This window comes from Chroicocephalus ridibundus, chromosome 1 (assembly GCF_963924245.1).
Source record: "Chroicocephalus ridibundus chromosome 1, bChrRid1.1, whole genome shotgun sequence".
Taxonomy (NCBI): domain Eukaryota; kingdom Metazoa; phylum Chordata; class Aves; order Charadriiformes; family Laridae; genus Chroicocephalus; species Chroicocephalus ridibundus.
The window spans coordinates 139,876,729-139,898,072 of record NC_086284.1 but is presented as its reverse complement, the minus strand read 5'-3'; the positions used below and the strand labels follow the sequence as shown (position 1 = coordinate 139,898,072).

Below are 21,344 nucleotides of genomic sequence, written 5' to 3'. Positions count from 1 at the left end.
GCCTTTGGCAGAATGTGTAAAAATCTGTGTCTGGAAACTGTCTAGAAACCCACTGAGCTTCATCAGTATGGCTACCTACAAGCCCCTGGTGGACTGAAGTGGCAAATCTGGTTTGCTTCACAAGGAAGCAAAACATGAGGCAAACAGGAGGCAGCTGACACAAAATAAAATCCTAGAGTAGGAAAGATGGTTTTAGCTCTAACATGACTTAGCGGACTCTGTGAGGAAGATAGGTTTACCTAGATTTTAACCTTAGTGAAAATAACTAATAGCCTTTCTTCTACCTCTAAAGTGCACTATGTTCTTTTTCCTGACTTCATTTGGGTTTGAATACAGCTTTGGCACATGTTTGTCCTCTGGGTTTTTTTATGTCTCTTATCTTCCTCTTATTTAACGTATTCTCTTTTTCAGTCCATTTTCTCATATTAAATGATGTATTTCATCTGTAGCTGTTATCTCTTTTTAGTCCTATGTCTTCCACCATCATTTCTACTCGCCTCCGTTACTACATTTTTCTATTGCCCTTTTCATCTCAACTCCCATTTTTCTTCTCCCCCATCTCTGCCTTTTCCGCTAACCATCCTTCTGTACCACCGTGAGATTTTTTCACATCTGTCACCCTCCACCTTTTAGGAACTTGTTTATAATTCAACTCTTTGTATCTTTAGAAGGGCTTTGTACTTCTGCCCTTCTAATTCGTGGCTGTATGATACTCTTCACTTAGGAGAGCAAAGAACACGACTGTACTCATGCATAGGGTGGTACAGATAGTACCGACAGTCAATATATTTTCCTTGTCTTTCTGGACAGCCCAAGAAACAGAATAGGAAAAGTTTATGAAAGAGCAAGGACCAAAAAATGCTTGTTTGCACTGTCAGAGAAAATCCAGGATGTACAAACTAAAAGACTCAATACTGGTAGAAGGTGCCATTTTCCAGGAAAAGACTTCACTTTACACGTGGCATCTTAGTTCAAGTTCTCTTAGTTAAAGCGCTATGTTCTTTTCAAGCTGCTTTTAGTGTCATCCTAATTGAAGAACGCACAGCTACTTTTGGCATTAACATATAGCAACAGAAGATTTATTATTTTAATCCTTTTCTAGTTTCCAATTTCCTTTGGATATTTGCTATAAAATTCATTTTTGTGCAATATTTTCTATTGTTTGTACAGATGGTGTAGGCATCTAAATTAGGTGACAGCTATGCAAAAGGATGTTTCCCTAGTGAGGTAAGTTTTCCTAATGTTCTGAAATCTTTTGTGAGCAGCAGCCAGCGTATCAACATTTAAGATAAATTATTATTAAGGATTACAAAAATTAGGGAACAGAGACTCATTTACGAAGACTCTTTTTTGACCTTTTGATGGAATTCAAGGCTTTTTGCGTATACTGTTAAAAATATGTATATATTTAATTGATTAGTCTAACAGTCTCATGCCCTGGGTTTATAGCACAGACATACACTAACCCTGGCGAGAGGCCAGGAATTCAAAATTCATACCCATTCAGAGCTTCTGTGAGGTTCAGAGCATTTGGAGCTAAGGTGTTAGTCTGGGCTAATAGCTGCTGCATTTTTACAACTCAGTTTCTATTAAATATGGTCAAATTACAAAATGGAAAACTCTCTTGTATTCACAGCACTGTAAGTGACTAGCGAAAGTATTCAAAGGTCTAGACATCCGGAGAATGCCAAACTTTCAGATACTACAGGCCATGGCGTGATATGCCACTGGGCAGTATACAGAAGGAAAATCAGTCTCTGCTGCATTGCAGCGGACGGCCCACATCCTGCATGGTGCACAGCATTGCGCACCATGCCATTAATTTCACCATATTTGGAAATGCACGCGTGCAGGACCAGGCCATGGGATATCATCCTGAAGTCTTGGGGAAAGTGGTTTTCCCATAGTAGTACACAATTCCAACTGCTAATAATCTCATCGAGTTCTAGACTGAGTGCACATTTAGATCTTGCATAATACGTAGGATTTTTTTTAGCACTGGCAGAAGGAAAGAGTCCAATGGCTTTATTGATGTTGAATCACACCTTACACAAAAAGAAGTGGAATATCTGAAGCCAGTAGGACCACCTACACATTGGAAGAGACCTTTTTTGAAAGGAATTTATGAATTTCACTTGCTTAAATTCAGCTGACATCTTATAATTCCTACTGTCACTGAAAAACTTCAGCTTCAGATTGTATGTGAAGGGATACTGACATAAAAGATGGTTTCCAACCTTCACCTTCAGTGTTATATTAAAGGTTATGTCCAAAAACTTATTCATGCAGATGTGCTTCATCTCTTCATCCTACTCAACAGGCTTGCTATTTCACTGTATAAACCCATCATACCAAGACTGACAGTGTTGTGGATCATCTCTGTTCAAATATATTCTCCTTCCATGTGGGATCTTGACATCTCCAATGGCACACACGGGACAGTCTTCTGGACTGATACAATCCAGGGACAGCTCATCAAGTATTTTCCCTGTTTCAAAATAGTACATTAGTATAAAGATGCCAATTTTCATGAATTGCAAAACTAATCATTGCATTTAGCCTGCTACAAAAAAACATAACAAGGCTTCTGAGTTGGGCTCAAATGTTCTGAATACTGTGCTTGTGTTAGGGCCACTGCCAGCTTGACACAGAAAACTATTTCCTTCCTTCATAACCACTTTTATTTAGATATTGGAAGTACTTAAACCAATGTATAACCTGAAACAGCCAGTACCATAGAGAAGGTGAATATTTCTTTAGAACAAAGCATTGAAGACAACAGAAGAAAACGGCATTTTTCTTTCTACATGTATATTATTTATTTCCCCTGGTATCCCCTACCTCACTCTGGTCAGAGATAGCAGGGCCCAGAATAGCCATTTTAGGTCTTAAAATACCTTCTTTCTTTGCCTTCATGTCTTCTCACTTTGCCTTGAGAAGCTATTTATTCATCTGAGTTTTCAATCTCCTTTTGGATCTTGCTTGTCTTTCACTCTTTCCCTTTCTGTCTGTCTTTTCTCTCCCCACCCCGTATTTCCCATTTTTTTTCCTTTCTTCCTTCTTCAAGATAGTTGTTGGGAACAGTTAAGCTGAAAGGCTCAGGCTCGCAGGAGGATGCCTGCTGGGCACTCTCAGGAGCATCAGAGCCTTGGAGGTAGTAAGCAGGTCAAGGTGATGGGTCTCCCCCACTGCAGTAGTTGCGCTGAAGGAGAGCATTTTATGAGTGTCCAGCACAAATTCATACCCTACTTAGTCAACAATCTGTGTTGCTACACAGCCCCTAATACTCCTGTCTTCCTTTCTTATCAACCTGTTCCCACCCTCTCTCCTTCTTCCTGACAGTATTTCATTCTCCTCTTCTAGGCACCACCTCATGCTCTCCACACACTGTGCTCATTTCACAAACTCAAACCAGGATGCCAAACAAGCTTCCTCCTTATGCAGTAAGAAATTGTTGTGACAACACATCAGTAAGCCTGTTAAGGAATTAACTGCTACATCTAAGTCTTTTGAAATCTCCAACCTTACAAATATGTGAATGTTTCTGGACTGTAAGATCTTTTTTTCATGCAATAGGAACACCTGGGGGCAAGGGGAAGACTCTACAGCAATACCTATGAGTACCAGGAGAATTGCAGAAAAAGGTAAGTCACGGCTTGAAGGAAAAGGTGGACTTACCTGCAGGGCAGTGTACATGGCATCCTTCCACACACTGCAGAGGGCACTCCAAAGGCTGTGGGTGCTGGCACGTTACAGGACAAGCGGGTCCACAGGTATTATATCGCCATTCACACTGATAATCTAATTCTTGTTTATTCAGGTCCTCGCAGCTTTGTGCTATGGAGTGAAAGAATTGGAGGCAAGAAAAATCAAACCAGAGTGTATTCACCATGCCTCTCAAAACTATGACACCAAACTTGGTACGAAGCGGACCACATATGCATAGAAAAAGAAAGATTTCCATCTTTAAATAAAAATATTTTACTACATTCAGACCAGACCACTTCTCCACACTTAAAAGTTTTTTCACATAATGAAGTACTTGCTCTAGATCAGAGGTTTTGGGTGGGGTTTTTTGATAAAAACAACTGCAAAAAGAGGATCTTCAAATTTTAATTTAAAAAAAAAAAAAAAAAGAAAATGTACAGAAACCTTTTCTTTGTCTACATTTGTTTGTACCCCAGGCTATTATATCCCTTTATTGAGGGGATGTTTTTTCCAGGTATGGCTCTGAACATAAATAGAAAAGGGAGAGGAAATGTCACTGTGAGCTGCTAGCCCAGTCCCATTAAAGTGAACTTCTCCAGACACCAGTAGGAGCAGAGCTGGGTAAGAACAGTTTATCTGAGCCAACAGCTTACTGATAAAAAGCATGAACCTTTTCACCCAATTCTTCATCTACCCCATACTTACGGCACAGAGCTGGTGATCTCCAGTGGACAGCAACACCTTTTTGTGCACAGACATGTGCATAGGCTGCTATAGCATCACAGAAGCAAGCACAGTCCCCAATAGATTCGCAAGCACAAGTGTCATACATGCAAATATCTATGTAGGGCTCAGGATTCACCTACAAAAGAGAAATACGGGGTACAGTCACCGATTCCCCTCATCTCCTTCTTCTAGACACATTTAACCTTCAGATGGTTTGCCTGCTCCTTTCACTAAGGGTTGAGGTGTCTGCCGCACAAATCAGTGCAGATCTTCAAGCAGAAGTTATTCTATAGCTTTCTACTAGGGCTATCTTGCATTTACCCATGAAGCATCAGCTACAGGACAGGGTCAGAGAGGAGAACGTCAATTAGTCAGCCTCCTCCAAGCCCCGTGTGCTGTCAGCACAACCATACTTTTCCCCGCAGCTGTAACCAGTGTCAGCACAGATCACGCAGAATTGAAGAATGTGAAACACATGACACAATACTCACAAGTTTTTTGCATTCTTCAAAGAGATCCCCAGACAAAATGCTGCATGACGTTTCTACCATCACCTGCTTCACTACGTTTCCATTACACAGCGGAGACATCAAGGTCTGTTCCTGGTTGGGCTTAATAACGTGAGATACAAGCACACATTGCATTAGCCTCGCCTTCACGACCTCTGGACTCTTCACAGTGAAGCAAGAGATTCACTAGCACTAGACATTTTTCATGATAGAGGAAATTGTCAGGAACAGAACGGCAGAACACAGAGTAGAGCAGGTCACCTCCTGCATTTTCTCCAGCTCTTACTTGTACGCTGCATTTCTAACATAGATATTTTGATGATGAAAAGTCCCACTGTACCAAACATCCACCCTGAAAAACGATCATTCACAGCTCTACAGAAGGCCCATGAGACTTGCAAATACGATCAGTCTTAAGCAGACAATAAGACTGCTCAGTAGTCCATGGCCACTGCTCAGTAGTCTCCCCCTCTCTCATTTAATTTATCTAACAAGGAGCACTAGTATTGACACGGCATTTATCATGGAAATAGTTTGGAGGTCCTGTCCTGTGCCTATTACACTGAAAAGAGGAGCTTCTCCTTCTCAGTCTCACCCTGTGGTCTCAGTCCTCACTATTGCAACTTCTTCTGGTGCTACGATCAAGTCATATCTAAAAAGTGACATTCAGCAAGGTAATACTGTGGCTGTGTTACACTTGCACATAATTTATCAAATTAACCCAAAAGATTTCATGTGATCAAAAATAAATGCTTCATTTTATTTTCTGATAATTTAAATCTTTTAAGGTAATACCTAAAAAAAGGACTTCTTTTCCCCCCCTTCTCTCTTTGAAAAAATTAGATGAATTTTCAGGAGAAAGTTTCAGCCTTAAAAGCATCATCTGAATGAAATGTTTCATTTTACAAATGTCAAAACAAGTAATCTTCAAGTTATTTCCTCTCACTTTCTGATTTGGAAATACTTTTGGTCATAACTATTGTCAAGACAAGACATTATTCAATTGCATTCTTCAAAAACTCCGTATTTCGTAAAAAGGAAGTACACTCTCATGTGTAGCATAACTAGTACCCCGTGAAATCACCTAGTCTCTGGCACCAGGACATAGATAACACTTTCAGATAGCAGGTAACCTCCTCAATATTCAGAAGCAGTGATAGCATGTCAATAAGGTCTTACATCCTGTCCTGTATCTTGCTTTTTCCATTCAAGCCTCTCCAATCTGAAAATAATAACTGAATGATCCAAAAGAAGCATACACAAAGAAATTAATCTGTGCATAAACGGACAGACTAAAATTTGGGATATAGAAGTTTGCACAGGGAAATATGAAATTTTTATCTGAACTCCGCCTGTCTGAAGATTACAGCTGGGTTTTTTAGATTAAGCTCTAAAATGAGATTTCCAGTTATACCTGGATTTCAAGCATCTGGGCTGGCAAACTTCATGAACAGCCTCTACCATACAGATTGGCTATTTTAATGTTCGTCTGAAGCCAGGCAGCACAGAGGCCTTAAATAAGTTAATTGATCTTTTATCAGATTTCAAGAAATAATATTATTTGGCAAAAAATATGAGGGAAGGAGTTAATTTCTATTTCTTTTTATCCTTTCAAACCTCTTTGCCCACTCTTGACTGATACTGTAACCTGTATTAATTCGTTTTCACAGTTCATTCGCAATCACCTTTTCAACATCAGCACAGTGTGGATTAACTTTCCAAGAATTCCCAAAGTCAACTGGATCAACTTCAACGTGTTCATTGCTGCTGGTCAAATCATTGTTTTGGATTCCATCAAAATTTCCACACAGACCACACACTTGATCCTTGCAGGGAAAGAAACACAAAATACATAAAACTTACATCTGTAGACTGGCTCGGGGTTTTGTTAAGAAGTCTTTTTAGCTTAGTGCTTTAATGGCTTAAAAACCGAATTATCCCTGGCCTTGCCAAGTTCACTAAAATAGATATAGTCTCTCACAGAGAAAGTTTAGCTCCTATTCGCATTCTGCTTTCCTGAAAGTAGGACCATACTGTCTCCAAGGGCTCCAGAAAGCAAGATGACAACTCAGTGGTGCCTGTTGGATCTGTTTGGAGTACGTCCCTACGATCCCACATTATTTATGGAGGTGATTGTCCTATCACCATCACTAGTAAATCTGGCTCTTTATACTGCTTTTTTTGAATACAGAAGAAATCACTCAAGGCATAGTTATTCTGAGGCATGACAGCATTCATCCTTCCTGTCATAGCTCATCTCCAATGACCCAGAATTTATCCCTTACGCTTGAACTACCGGGAAAGTAAGCAACCCTTACAGTATTACAAAAAAAATCCCTTCATTTTCAAGCAAGTGCCTAATACTCCACGGAACTCTATCAGTATATGTCTGCATTAAAAAAATGCTACTCCCCAGAGACAGGGTAAGTGCATTCTTTAGGGAGAATAAGTAGTAAAGCAAAAACCACTCACTTTGAAGTTGCCTTTTAAGATAACTGAGACTCCCATGGCCAGATCCCAGGTCACACTGATGCTTTTGCCCAGTAAAATGATGTAATAACGGCCAGACTTCATGACTTCCAAATCACTGTCATCTTTAGGAGGTACCTTGATGTTTACCTGATCAAGAAAAGCACATTTTGCTATTGACATAGGACTGTGAAAATGATCAAGGGAATGAAGCACCGCTCTCATGAGGAAAGGCTGAGAGAATTGCGTCTGTTTAGCCTGGAGAAGACAGAGTGGATCTCATCAGTGCTTATAAGTATCTAAAGGGCAGGTGTCGAGAGGGTGGGGCCAGACTCTTTTCAGTGATGCCCAGCAACAGGACAAGGGGCAACAGACACAAAATGGAATACAGGAAACTCCATCTCAACATGAGGAAAAACTTCTTTACTTTGAGGGTGGCAGAGCACTGGAACAGGCTGCCCAGAGAGGTGGTGGCGTCTCCTTCTGTGGAGATATTCAAAACCTGAATGGATGCATTCCTATCCATCCTGCTCTAGGTGACCCTGCTCTGGCAGGGGGGTTGGACTAGATGATCTCCAGAGGTCCCTTCCAACCCCTACCATTCTGTGATTCTGTGACTGTGTCTCTAATTCCCATTTGATGTAGGTTACTTTCCCAGTGGGACACATCCTCATAGATTAAAGCCATTCTCAGATACACTGTTCTCCTGGGAACAGATACTTCCCATACACTATGTAGATGCTCCGGAGTACTTGCAAAACTGTAAGCAAGGTACAGGTAAGGGACTTAGAAACAACACTTCTGAACAGCAAATTGGGATCCAATCTCATCAGGTATCTATAATTTTGAATGAGGCAACGTCGCTTGTGCTCCCAGGGTATAACATACACTCACCACAAATGCTAGCGCACAAAGCAATGACTGACAAACAGAAGGAGGGCTGATAAAGAGGACAGGGTATACCCAATTAATGATCAGTTTAGTCTTTGGTCAGTGCTTCACTGAATAGTTACATTTTATTTTAATTGCATCTTTTTAGGAAACCAACAGTTCTATGCTCCTGAGGCAGGCAGCGACAAATGGGCTGGCTAGGTTTAAAAGTAATGTGAACTGGGAGAACCACGCGCATTGGTGGCCTCTGAAGGACCAGAGTCTGATTCTGAAGTCAGGAAGGACTTTCTTCCCAACCAGCTATACCAACAGGAAAAATCCTGAGAGATTCCTTTCAGTGTCTTCATTTTTTCATCACTTTTACTTCCCCTGCGTGCCTCTTTCTCTTTCCATCTGGCTGCAAATTCACCGCCTCCAGCTACTAAGAATTTAAGAGATTAATTTAAAATCCTTTCTTTCACACCATAATCCCCTTTCAGTGGGAACCGTAATAGGATTATTAACCACAGTTGGAGAGAAAGGTCTGGCATGGCTGTTACTTTAAGCACCACTAATGCATTAACCGAAAACTGCTTAATTCTGCAAGAGGCAGATGAAAGCTTTCAATCAGTACAAATAGTGATTAAAGCAAGGGAGAAAGAGGAGTTCACAAACCATTCACCCACTCTCTAGTTTGAGGGCAAAACATTTCCTTATCCCACTATTCTTTCTTGCTCAATTCAGTAAAAGCTCAGCACTATAATTCAGTTCTCTTCATCTCTGCGTTATTATCAGCAACCTTTATCCCCAGAGAAGACAGTTCACATCCTTCAAGGATCTCCTGAAGAGGGTCTTCAATGTCTTTAGGGAAGAATATGTTAAAATATATTTCAGGAACTGGAAGCTTTTTCATCTTCACCTACGCCCAATGTGTTACTACACAGTCTAGTCAACACCTGGTCGCTTATCTTCCAAATATAGTAGTCTCTGTCCTTCCAAACTCAGGCAAAAAACAGAGGAGGACAACGCTGAGCTGGGAGGTTGACCGAAATTACAAAATTTCTATGTTTATGGAGGCTTTTTGCCCAACCATGAAGTCATAAACTTTTGACCTTGCAAACTGGCAGATTTATTTTTTTCAGAAGAGCGAAGTCCATTTCATGATAATTTTTTTTTTAATGTGAGCCAGAACCATAACATGCAAATACTTCAATTAAGCCCGCATTTACTTAAAACTAGGGGCCGCTCTCAAAACAATATAATCTTAAAACAATGCTTCTTGGAAACATTTCAATGGCAAAAAAAACTAACTTGATTACCCTGCTTGCTTCTAAGGATTCTTGTGGAATGAGTGTAGGAAGTCATCACTGCGTAAGACTTTGCCTAAGAGTCTTCATATCAGGTTTTTTTCCCTTACTATTCTTCCGTATTATTTCCTTATATATTTTTCTTCTATCTCTTTTTTGGTCACTGTTGTTTCTAAGAATACCTTCTCTAGATATTACACTGAGCCTTAAGCTCTCTAGACAGCCAGCCAAAAATTCAGTCAAAGTCATGTGGACAGTCTTGTGATACAGACCTAGCTCTTGCAAGGACATACTCTCTCAGGAACTAACCACCCTCTGCTGCTGGAGCTGCTGCATGCCTAATCACCCCCTATCTTTTCTGACCCTTACTTAGGTGTTCAAAGAGAATCACAGCTCTTGTGAAAAATGTGTCCCCTGAAGAGCTTTTCAGACAAGGCCTGGATCTATGGACTGATGATCCCTGTGCAGGGGATTCTTTACTATTAGAAATAAATAATTGGTTGGGCAACCAATAGGTCTTATGTTCATTCCTCCTGAACCCAAAGGCCTACAGAGATCATATGCTGTCAAAATGCACAGCACAGACACTGTTAATAACAGCCACTGTTAATAATGTTAATAACGCCAATGCACGCGTTCCTGTCAGGCATCAGTGGCATGCAGCAATTTGCAGGCAATTTGCAGGCTATGCAAAACCCGGTTCAGCTTTGTTAACCCAAAACAAGGCAAACCCAGAGCAGTTTCACGTTTCACTGGGAACATTTTTCCAAATCTCTGGTCCAGATGCCAGTTCAGAGCACAGTACTTCTGAAAACTGAGCGATTGAAACACTATAATCCACTGTAGCTCTGTAATGTTTGCGCACACAGACGGTCTTAATTGTTACAGTGCCCAAGGCAACGAGCTGAACTCTGCCCTTCGGAAAGCTTGTTTCCTGCTGTGGAGGGAGGTGGGGGTGATTCTTGGTTAATTCTTCAGTGTCTGTTGGTAGGAAAGTGGGGAAAAAAAGAATCCAGTCATCTGGATTTTCCACCTGACAATTTAGCAAGGGAAAGGATAGTGACATTTGCTTCTGCTGTATCAACTTCTTTGATTCATGACTTCTTTTTTTAACTGTGTTCTCAGTCCTTCAAACCTAAATTAGATGTGAAGTTTCACTAGTCATGGGTCAATCACTTCTTCTCTTCCTTGCACTTAACCTTGCTTGAGAAAGACTAAGATGTCCCATGTTTAGAAACGGCACTCCTCATGTGAGCTTGCACTGAATTGCATTCTTGTCTGAGACAAATTTATTGGCATCAAACAGAAATACCAAAATGGCATTATACCTCTGGGAGCAAAATAGATAATTCTAATCCCGCTAATGTGTTCATTTTATGATCTAATTTTCAAGGACCACCAAGCATAAGGTCATTCATGCCCCATCTTACTAAACAACCTGAAATTCTTTTCCCCAAAACAGGAAAAGAGAACAGAAGTGTACATACATTTCCGTTAAGCAACTCTATTTCCCCGCTTTCATACAGAATGATAACCCTTTTTGTGCACTTTTCTCCAGTGAATCCACAGCCTTCATTTGAAATTAGTATCCGGAATGTCCCAGAGTCATCCTTGCAGAAATCCTATCAGACAAAAATAAATGAATGAGTCATTAATGTAGAACATTTGAAAAACACATACAGATCTATAGAGAAAAAGGAAGGCTCAGATAGTACCCTGTGTACTCTGTGGCCAGTAAGATATACGTTGGCATGTCAACTGCTCCCAAATTAATTTACTTTGTACTTAATGTTGATATTCGTGTGGGCCACCCCTCAAAAGCAAGGTCCACTCTGCCAGTGACACACACACATGCCTATTTTGCAGGGAGGATCCATGCCATCGCAGTATCTGTGGTATTTTAAAAATGTACAATGGGCACAGTGTACATCTTAACACAGAGAAATTAATTGGCTTAACAGTGAAAACAAGACTCTGCAGCTTCAATGATAAAATAAAAATATAAACCTAGAAGGTTAGGTTAGAAAGAAGGGTTAGAAAGAAACTTGCTGCAAAGTCTTGAGCAAAAAGTTTGATGCCTATGTTTTCCTACCTGTACATGAATAATAATTATAATAATGTCAACTTATTTCTTGGGGAGCAATTATGAAGTTTAATGTATTGATTTTCTTTTAAGTCAAATATCTCTGAGATACATGGAGAGTTTGTACTACATTTATATGATGACTCATGACTCTCAGGACTTTTCGGTTTTTGGGCTTCAGTATATACCTTTTAAGAAAAAGACCCTGTCTATAGTTGTCTGTGTTTGTCATATGAGGAAAACAGATCCCATTTTCATTTTAAGTAGTTTTGTAGTACTGTATTCTATTACTTCCCATAAGACCTTCACGCAGAGCTCTCACTAGCGTCAGAGCAATCATCCTTCTAAGGTAATCCAGCTGGCATAAGGTGAGAGCATATTTCAAAGACCTAGCCAGAGATAAGTTGATCACACTTTCCTGCCAAGGAGAGCTGCAAGGAGGAATGTGCCTCATGAAAGAAGCCTGTGGGGAAAAAAAAAGTAGCCCACCCAAGAAACGTGACACTTTGTAACTGTGGAAGACTGTTGTTGTCAATTAGAAGTGGATCCATCTAGTTTTAGAACAAATTTTCAGAGAAATCCTTCCTCTCTTGCACACACATTTTCAAATACACAATGATTTGCATCTGTAGATGAACCTTAATCTTATTTAGCTCTCTCAATTTCTGGCCTCTCCCACAAATTTTAGGCTGATGTTAGTGTCCTGTATTTTTATCCACCTCTCCTCTTTGCTACGAAGAAAATGGATATTGTCGATGTACTCCAAATAGGTTAGTGCATAGACCAGACCAATGACTTTGCCAAAGTGAAAAAGCAGAGTCTGTGCTCTGAACGCATTTAGAGAAGGTTCATCGAGCACTTCTTGTCTCACTCGGACAGTAAGCCACTGCTACGGGATAAAGAGGCTAGTGGGGAATGAGGAAAGATTGGTTTATGGGTAACTAAAATTCCTTGTTAGAGATGAGGTTCAGATAGCTCCTCTCTGTACGATGCTGCTATCATATGCTTTACGACTGCCAGCTAGACACATGACAACCTAACTAATTTTTATAGAGCACAATGCAATCTTCAAAGTTCTCAAGGCATTTCTGAAGTCATTAATAAGCTCTACTCTCCTCTACCATACATCTGGCTTAGTAATTAAGAATATTTCACTGTGATTTATCCAAATGTTGGACTTCTCTCCCCGTGTAAAACAAGCGTATTATCAGACAGCTTCAGCGTTTGACATGTTCTTACCTGAACTAATACATACTGACAGTTTCCTGGAAACTTGTATTTCAATCCATCAAATGTCAAATAATGGGCTGTACCAATGACAGTGCAGGTGCCATCACAGGTATTTTTGGTGCATTCCCACTTTCGGCCATGGCACACGCTGTAACAGAGAAAATGAGTCAGTGACGGTTATCATTATTTCCAATGTATATAATAAGCAAGAGAAAGCAAGGTCCTATAGGCAAAGTGAAAGAGCACAAGTTTCTGCCTCCAGGGAGCTCATGATCTGAAGACTCTCCAAAAGACACACAAGTGGTGATAAACTACTATTTTGCCTTGTTCTGCTCCTTTTCCTGGGCCTGGGTCAAGGAGTAACCTACTGCAGACCAAAGAGGAGCATTGTTCCCCTCTGTGTCTTAACCCAGACATCAGCTGCACCTCTGTGAGGACCCTCTGCAGTTTTCTGTACTGCTGTTTGTCCCTAGGTATGTCCCCAGCAGATCCTCTCTCTGTTTGGCCTTGAGAAGGTACTCTTAGAGGGCTCCATGCCTGGGCTGCTGGAATCCTTCTCTAGATAGACGTCCATAACGATGTTACACTACCGTGCACCAGATGACAATCTCTCTCATTAACAGAAATTAGCATACATTAGTATTGGATGCATAAATCCAAATAGTGCATTAACATGATAAATGAATAAGGAATGTGTTTCCTTTTTTCTTACAAGCTGCATGTAGGAGTACATGCTTTTTGAACTTCCCTATTACAAAAAAAAAAAAAAAAAAAAAGGCCTGGATAGAGCCTGATAGACTATTTCATAATACTATTAGTATTTTATTTTGGACATCCTGCTCTGCTCTGAGTAACATTTTAGAAAAACAGATTGATTACCCTCTAAGGACCATTACAGATTAAATACAAAGTATATCAGCAACTCTGTTGTTATTTGCAGTACTGTCCATTTTTCTCCCATTGAAAGCCAAAATAGTGGTAAATTTAATATCTAACTGATGCCAAAGGACATGCATTTACTCTAGTGATCAACTTCTGGGACCAAGTAACCAGGGCTATAATTCAGTCTGCCCAGTGGCTTTTGTTCAGATTATATACTTGAGTATAATACTACCCTTCTCCAAAGAGGTGTCTCTGTTCTTAAATTAAATTCATTTTTCATTATAGTTTATCTGACCTAGCAATTGCAGACGTTACCTCACGGTCTGAGAAGAACGCACACATGGATAGAAATAATTCTTTTTCTTTACATAGGTGCATATATACATACAGCCTCTGAGGAAAGTCTCCTGTGGTGTGATACTATTCCCTGAGGTCTCCTGTGGTGGTCAAACCAGAATGTCTGCCCTACAGGAGAATTCAACTTTGGCAACATGCAAATAGGACTCCAAGTTAAACCTCTGCGCATGCGACAAAAGATGTGACAAGATGTGACAAGACCCCTGATCATGAAGGGAGATACACCAGTGGTTCCCTGCCTGTATAGCTTGCAAGTGATGTTGCCAAGGACATCTCCTAGACTTCCTCACAAGCACAGGATATGCAAGAAAAAAAAAGAGGACATATTGACATGCAAAGGAAAACAAGATCCTGCCTTGTTTTTTTAGGGAGAGGGGAGTTCTGAAGAGTGGTCAGACAAAGAGTTCAGGTCTTAATACCATTACATCCACATGGCTGTCATTATCGTACAAAATCAGTGATGCCATAACGAAAGGGACAGAGTTCTTTTTGGTTTCATCCCTTCTTTCGCACTCTTTTTGCACTTTTTGTTTTTTTGTTGCTTTGGGTTTTGGTTTGTTTTAAAAAACAAAACAGAACTAAAGAAAACCAAACCACAGGGTTGAACACCTTGTGAGTGGATAATCAAAATGCAAAGAAAGCCAATTCTCTTATCTTCGTGTCAGTCAATTGGTTTCAGTGTAACAGACAGGAAGAAACTTAGTAGGGCTCCTAGTCTTCATGATAACATCAAACCAGACATATTCAACACCAATCATTATTAAATTTATGAGAGTTTCCAAGAACATTTGTATCCTTTGATCGCTGTGATACATAATAATCTAAATCTTACATGGTACCGTGATAAATAAGGCTCAAGGAGGTAAATACCATTATCCTTATGTTAAAATGAGGGAAAGAGGGAAACAGAAATAAGGATAAGAAGTGACTTCAGAGGATCCACCCAGTCCTCTTGCCCTTTTTCAGAGGTACCCTGGAGAACCACATGCCTTGCTACAGAAGCTGCAGGTATGAAGGGAGATCTTTCCATTGGCATCCACAGCCTTTTGATCAGTGAAATAAATTGATTTGCTAACTAGCAAGAGACTGAGCAAACAAAATAAAAAACAAGGTTAATGAAGCATAAAATCTGCTCATTCTTTTGTTTGTTATTAATTTTGGGGAGTTAGAACAGCATCTGACACTTTATCTAATTATCTAATCTAATAATAATAATTTAATAATCTAATAAGCAATAGCTTGCTTGAGGTTGGAGAAACATTCATCTACTAAATGTTATTTGAACGCAGATGGACACCATCACTGCCCCAGGGATTTTCTAATCAAGCTCTATAAGGGCAGAGAAAGAGGAATTCTATCCCTGCTTTACAGATGTAAAAACTCAGGGATAAAAAACCTGAAGTACTTTCCCAAGATCAAATTGCTAACCAAAGAAAAAATGGGTACGGAACTGAGTTCTCTAGTAATGCCTTAACCCAAGCATAAGCATTGGTTAATCTTGATAACACTTCACAGAATAAAAAATATTGTGCAATACATTTCCTTCAAAGAATAAAATATCCATAACATGAAAACTATTGCACCCTGTGCTATTAAATCTCTACTAATAGGTAGAGCAAGACTGCAGTTTTGTATATAAGTGCATGGACAGATTATAAAGTATGTGTTGTAACGAAATTCAGATTAGCAAATTTCTGTGGTGTACTGCTTCATAAATGTTATTCAAAAATTTTCACTGAGCTCTACAATGAATTCCCAATACATAGCATAACAAAAGTTTTGCCACTAGCTTAGACTTGGAGACATTCCGTTGTTCATGAATTAGGGTCTCCCATATGTCAAGACGAATATAAAAGCCAAATCTGACACCTCTGGCTCATATATTGCGTTTGCAGGTGTTCACATCTGGCTAAGAACAAGTGAGAATGAGAACTCCTGCAACAGCAGTACAAAAAGCAAAAACAAAAGAAAAGGAAGATCTGACCTCCAAAATGCAGACTCTCAATTCTTATTAATTCTCAAAGCAATAATAATTCCCTATATAACTTTCTAAATGACATTTGACTTGATATTTGCTGAGAACTATCATGAAGCTTTTCAAAGTCACATAGTTCAAAAAAGCTCTAGTGGCATATTTGAATGGACCTTATTTCCAATTTTACTTTCACATTCAAGAAAAATACCCAAAACGAGAAGAACTTTTTAATCAATGAGAAAAAGCACGATTTCTAACATTTTCTTGATGCTGATATCGAAGAAAATTCTACATATTAGAGGAAATGTCACTTACAATGGCATCGCCAGAAACAAAAGGGCAGTTACAAGAATGAAGCGACGCGGTTATGACTATTTCAAGGTTGAAGATCATAAGAATGACTGAAAATAAAAAGTCTGTGCATGGTTTTTGTGAAGAATCCTGCAAGTTTTACAACAATGCCTAGGAGTTGTACACCTTACATTTCTTGCTTCAACAAACTTTTCGTTGTGTCTGTTTTTCAGCTGAGTCACTTTTACCTAGATGCAATATAAGCAGGTTATCGTGTGTATAAATATATATATATTTTTTATATATATATATATATATATATATAAAGATATCAACTTCTCCTCTGTCTGCCACCCTTCAAACCTGCTTTTCCCTGGGCCTACTTATAATACACAATTCACAATGTAATATGTAGCTGCAAAGGAAAAAAATGAAACAAAATATTGGAAGGTCAATGTTTCCATATAAAACCATTAAACCTTATACCCAAGTGTAACTTAAACCAGTTAGGAGCAGTCCCACCAGTTTAAAAAATACAAAACTTGAAATCACTGTTGCTCAAAGATCAACGCACAAAAACCAAACCTTACGACTCTTTAATGGCGCTGATTCTCCGATCCAGCTCCACCCAGTCATACAGAGGATAACAGAAACACTGCTCCCGGGGGTGCCAAAGAGCTGGGCAGGGACATTTTGGGTAAAATGTACGAGAGATTCTGAAGTCTAAGTTCAAAGAGAACAGTTTCCACGCTGCTGGTGGCTGGATGCCCTACACCTTGGACTCGGAGCTCTGCAGGAATGGGCACTGTTCCCTCCACAAGCACACATGGAGAGCAAAGCACCTCTCCAATGCCACAAGCGTGCTGTGCAGGAGAAGCCAAGAACCGTCCAATGGGCAAATACCCTATACTTTACCCAAGGTGGTGCCAAGAGTTTCCCTCCATGCAAATCTCACAGGCCAGCACTTTCTTTTGAACCTACAAATTCTTTTTCAAGAACTAAACAGGATAGATAGGGATGCAGGTGAAAGACACGGAGCGCTTATTCTTTTCCTCTAAGAAGATACCACCAACTCCCTCTTCTTCCCGCTGCCCCTTTTTTTTTTTCCCTCCTCAAAGATATCAATGGACTGAGCACTCGTTTGAGTTACAAGAGGTCAACTCTTTTTCTGCCCTGTTCTTTAACATTTTCCTGAAGAGCTCCTGTCACATTATAGCTAGCATATCACACCCCTTCTGCTGATGCATGCTTCTGGCTGAAAAGGACTGATTTGAAGAGCCCCAGATGGCAGAAAAGGTAAGTATGACAGCGCTGAGTGACAAAATGCAGGCTCCATCCCTCCCACCCCAGAGGAGTGCCTACATTGCTATCTTGCATTGCAAGATCAAGGAGCAAATCCACTAGCTGGTGGCTACAGCGGACGTGCGCAGACACATAGACTACCTATTTGTAAGGTACCAGGTGCAGTTTTTGCCTGATATTGCAGTGGTCTTCATGCAACATGCAAAGGGAATATGCTGGTCTGTGGAATACGTGCGTTACTACACTGCAAAACCTGACTTTATATAAAATAGATCTGTTACGAAAACAATATTTGGTTTTATTAGAAACACGTTAGGTGCCCTAGAGAAAAACAGAAAAATGCACTTCCAGTGGCTCACCAGGTGTTGCAGTCATTAGTCACCGTCTCTCCCTTGGCATATTCTCTTCCGTTGTGAAAACACGGGCATCTCTCAGGAGCAACACATTTATTTTCATGTCTCACCTACACAAAACACACAGTTTGTCAGCACGCAGGCCTGTTTGTATGTGCTAGCGCACAGAGGAGTAAGCACAAGGACATGTGGATAAAGAATAAAGGAAAGGACGGAGAAATGGTTCAAGACAATCTAAAGAAAGGTACAGCATTGCTAATATTTTTTCCCATTAACATAAATAGACCTATGGGCACACAAATCACAGTCTTGTATCAGTGGCTGAACATCAACTTAGGCTGTTGGGAGAATAAATTAGATTATAGAAGAATCTCATGATGAGAAAGTTCAACTTGACCAAAACCAGGATGAGGCGAAGATAAAATAGGCCAACCTGAGTACGGAGAGCAGTTGAACAGCACATGCTTCTCACACACAACAAAATGAAGGATGGCCTACCAGAAAAGCAGCCCGATGTAGAGCTCAGCTGGGCTGAAAACTGAAAGACAACCACTAAGGACGAGACGAGGAGCCGCAGTACCAGAAGAACTCAAGTGAGAATGAAGATTCGTTTGTCACAGACAACACCTCTGTCAGCTTGCCTCTGAAAAGTGCAGTAGACGCTAATTTTCTTTCAAATGCCTACTTATTCCCCATAAGGCAGGATAAATACCAGTCTACTTGAAACATTTTTCCAGTCTCTCAGGCTCTGTCTCTGGGGAATAGATCATTATGTTCTGTCGACAATTTTTTCTTTTTCAGTTTTACCCTGCTGATCTTAGTTTCTTTTTGTATAACAACAAACCATTTGTCCCACTTAAAAAAAAAAAAAAAAAAAAGAAAAGGGAAAAAAAAAACGACCAACACCAAAACCACGACAGCAAAAAAGAAACCCCACATAATGCCTTTAGACTATTCAGGTTTTTTCCTTCCTTTTCTCTGTTTTTTCTGTGATTACTCCCTTTCCATTTTGAAGGCAGCCAGTTTTGGAGAATCAAACAAAATGAAGGCTGGCTATGGTGTTTTTCACTTGGACGTGACTTTGCAAAGCCAGGGGTAGGTTTGGCTCTTGCTTCACGGAATACCGAAATGGAGAGCATTTCCCCGCCCTCTCGTTCAAAAGTCACAAAATATCACCTTCCCACTTTAAACTCTTTCTGTAAAATCATTAAAATAGTTTCTTTTTTACCATTAAATACAGGCCAATGAGATCAATGTAGTCTGAACGCCAGGTTAATAAAGTAGAACAGCTCTACCTTTTCCTATAGGGACCTAGAACTGCCACAGGGAACTACTAATAAAAAGGATTTCACAGCCCAGAGACCCTTCATTCATATGCAGCTCCACATGCTCCGTGGCTTATAGAGAGCTATATTATGCCAAATAAACTCACACAGATAGAAGCAAGATGGAAACAAAGAAATGCTTTTCTAGATGATAGAGCTGGGGCTCTGCCTCGGACTTAATCTCCAGAAAGAACAGGGAGAAATGAGGCCAGAAAAGACCATATGTTTCCAAGGGTGTTTAATTCCTTCCTTCCTTCCTTTCTTCCTGGTGGCACGCAGGAAAAAAAGCAATATATGACTTCACTTTCATGGCTACGTTTCTGAACTTTTCCACAGTGTTCAGCAACACAGGTCACAATAGACTTGAGGGCTAGCCTCTGGGTACAACATTTAGGATTAGGCATGTGGTTAGTAAAAGGAGGTTTAGGACCTCTTCTACTTGCTCCCTCAACACATTGAGATGAAGATAGTCACAGCCTATCCCCAACTCTAAAAACTTAATAGACTGGTATTAGTATTTCCACCACAAACGTCTGGCCACCACGAAGCTACAGCGCAGCAACTGTTAATCCACGGACAAAGAGGGAAGACTACCTTGTCTGAACACTGCAGAGTGGGTGGGTGGGTGGGATTTAGAAAGCTGGACATAAATACCCGAAGTATGGACTTTGCCCAGAAAACTAATTAAGAGTAATTGCTGCAAAACTCAACAGATTGTGATTTCGTTAATAGTAACACACAATCTACTGGTCATATTGGCTCCACATCCAAACGCAGGTATATCTGGCAGCCCGATGCCATGCTGTGTTACAAGTCATTGAGCACAATACCATGTGGTACTACTAGGCCAGTGGCATTATTCACAAACAGCTGGACTTTGTGTGGAAGCCTCTCAATCCATCAATAGATAGCATTTAATACAGGGGATCTAACAGTCTTGAGTGCCTGAGGTGATGGGAGGCCACCACAAGGCAAGACACGGGTTTGTAATGAGAACAGCTGCTGTTTGCACCATCTCACACCCTCATGATGATGCTCCTGAGAGCACATCCGTTGGATTGTAAGTGGTTGACTAGCTGATGATCCCCCCCACCCCATCCCTACTTGGGGATCTGACAGAAACGTCCGTCATTTCCTTGCTCTGTCTTATTAATTCTTAAGACTTGGCAAATCTTGCAAGAGGAAGGACGATATTACAGATTTCAGAAACTTTAAAATTCCTCTCCCCTAAACTCTGCCATGATGAGGCTGAATTTTAATCTCGGTCAACACGATTTTGATGAGTATCTCACTGTCAAGGGAAGCTCAGTTTTTCACTCTGTTCCTCCTGACACACCTGAGGGCTTCAGCAGAAAATCAGCCAAAGTTATAAAGGAGTAAGGGATTAAGTAAAGGAAGTGGGTCAGATTAGAACCCAACAGCTGATAACGTTTTAACTAAAACAGCCTGTCACCATTTCTGTGCAAAGACAAGTCAAAAACATGTTAGGACAGACCACTCAATATGTGTGGGTTTACATTTGACTTTTCTTTCCTATGTTAGCTGTATGCTCCTTATGTTTATTTTATGAAGCACCATCCTCAGGCAGACGCACATACCAAAAAGCTGGTACCCACCTCCTTGTGAAGACTCTGTCATAGGATAAGCCTACACTGAAGGACATACAGCAGAGCTAGCAGGAAAATCAAAACAGCACTCTATAAAAGTTTCTGTTGAAAACAGTCTGGAAGAAAAAACCCTTTCAAACTTTTCCGATTAATACGTTTAGGGTTGGGTTTTTTTCCTTTTTGTACTAACGTATCATAGTTTTATAAATATTTTTATTTCAGCAACCATAATACAATAAAACATTTAATTTCAATTTTAAACCTTAATTTTGCTTCAGTTGCTGGAAATTGAAAGAAATTAATTTTCTCGTTTTGGAGTGTCTGGATTTTGTGCTTTCTGATTGTTCTGC

At 40.1% G+C, this 21,344-nt stretch overlaps 1 protein-coding gene across 1 annotated transcript in view; it reads right to left on the bottom strand.

Annotated features, from left to right (window-relative positions):
* VWF (von Willebrand factor) overlaps window positions 1-21,344 on the bottom strand; it is a 144,147-nt gene that overhangs the window by 71,153 nt on the left and 51,650 nt on the right. Inside the window, exons 19-27 of the mRNA XM_063355778.1 lie at window positions 18,069-18,172; window positions 12,912-13,050; window positions 11,077-11,211; window positions 7,416-7,562; window positions 6,629-6,769; window positions 4,926-5,045; window positions 4,414-4,570; window positions 3,679-3,837; window positions 2,353-2,488 (exon numbers count right to left, since the gene is read on the bottom strand). Coding sequence (XP_063211848.1) covers window positions 2,353-2,488; window positions 3,679-3,837; window positions 4,414-4,570; window positions 4,926-5,045; window positions 6,629-6,769; window positions 7,416-7,562; window positions 11,077-11,211; window positions 12,912-13,050; window positions 18,069-18,172 — 1,238 coding nt within the window. The remainder of the gene's footprint in view (window positions 1-2,352; window positions 2,489-3,678; window positions 3,838-4,413; window positions 4,571-4,925; window positions 5,046-6,628; window positions 6,770-7,415; window positions 7,563-11,076; window positions 11,212-12,911; window positions 13,051-18,068; window positions 18,173-21,344) is intronic.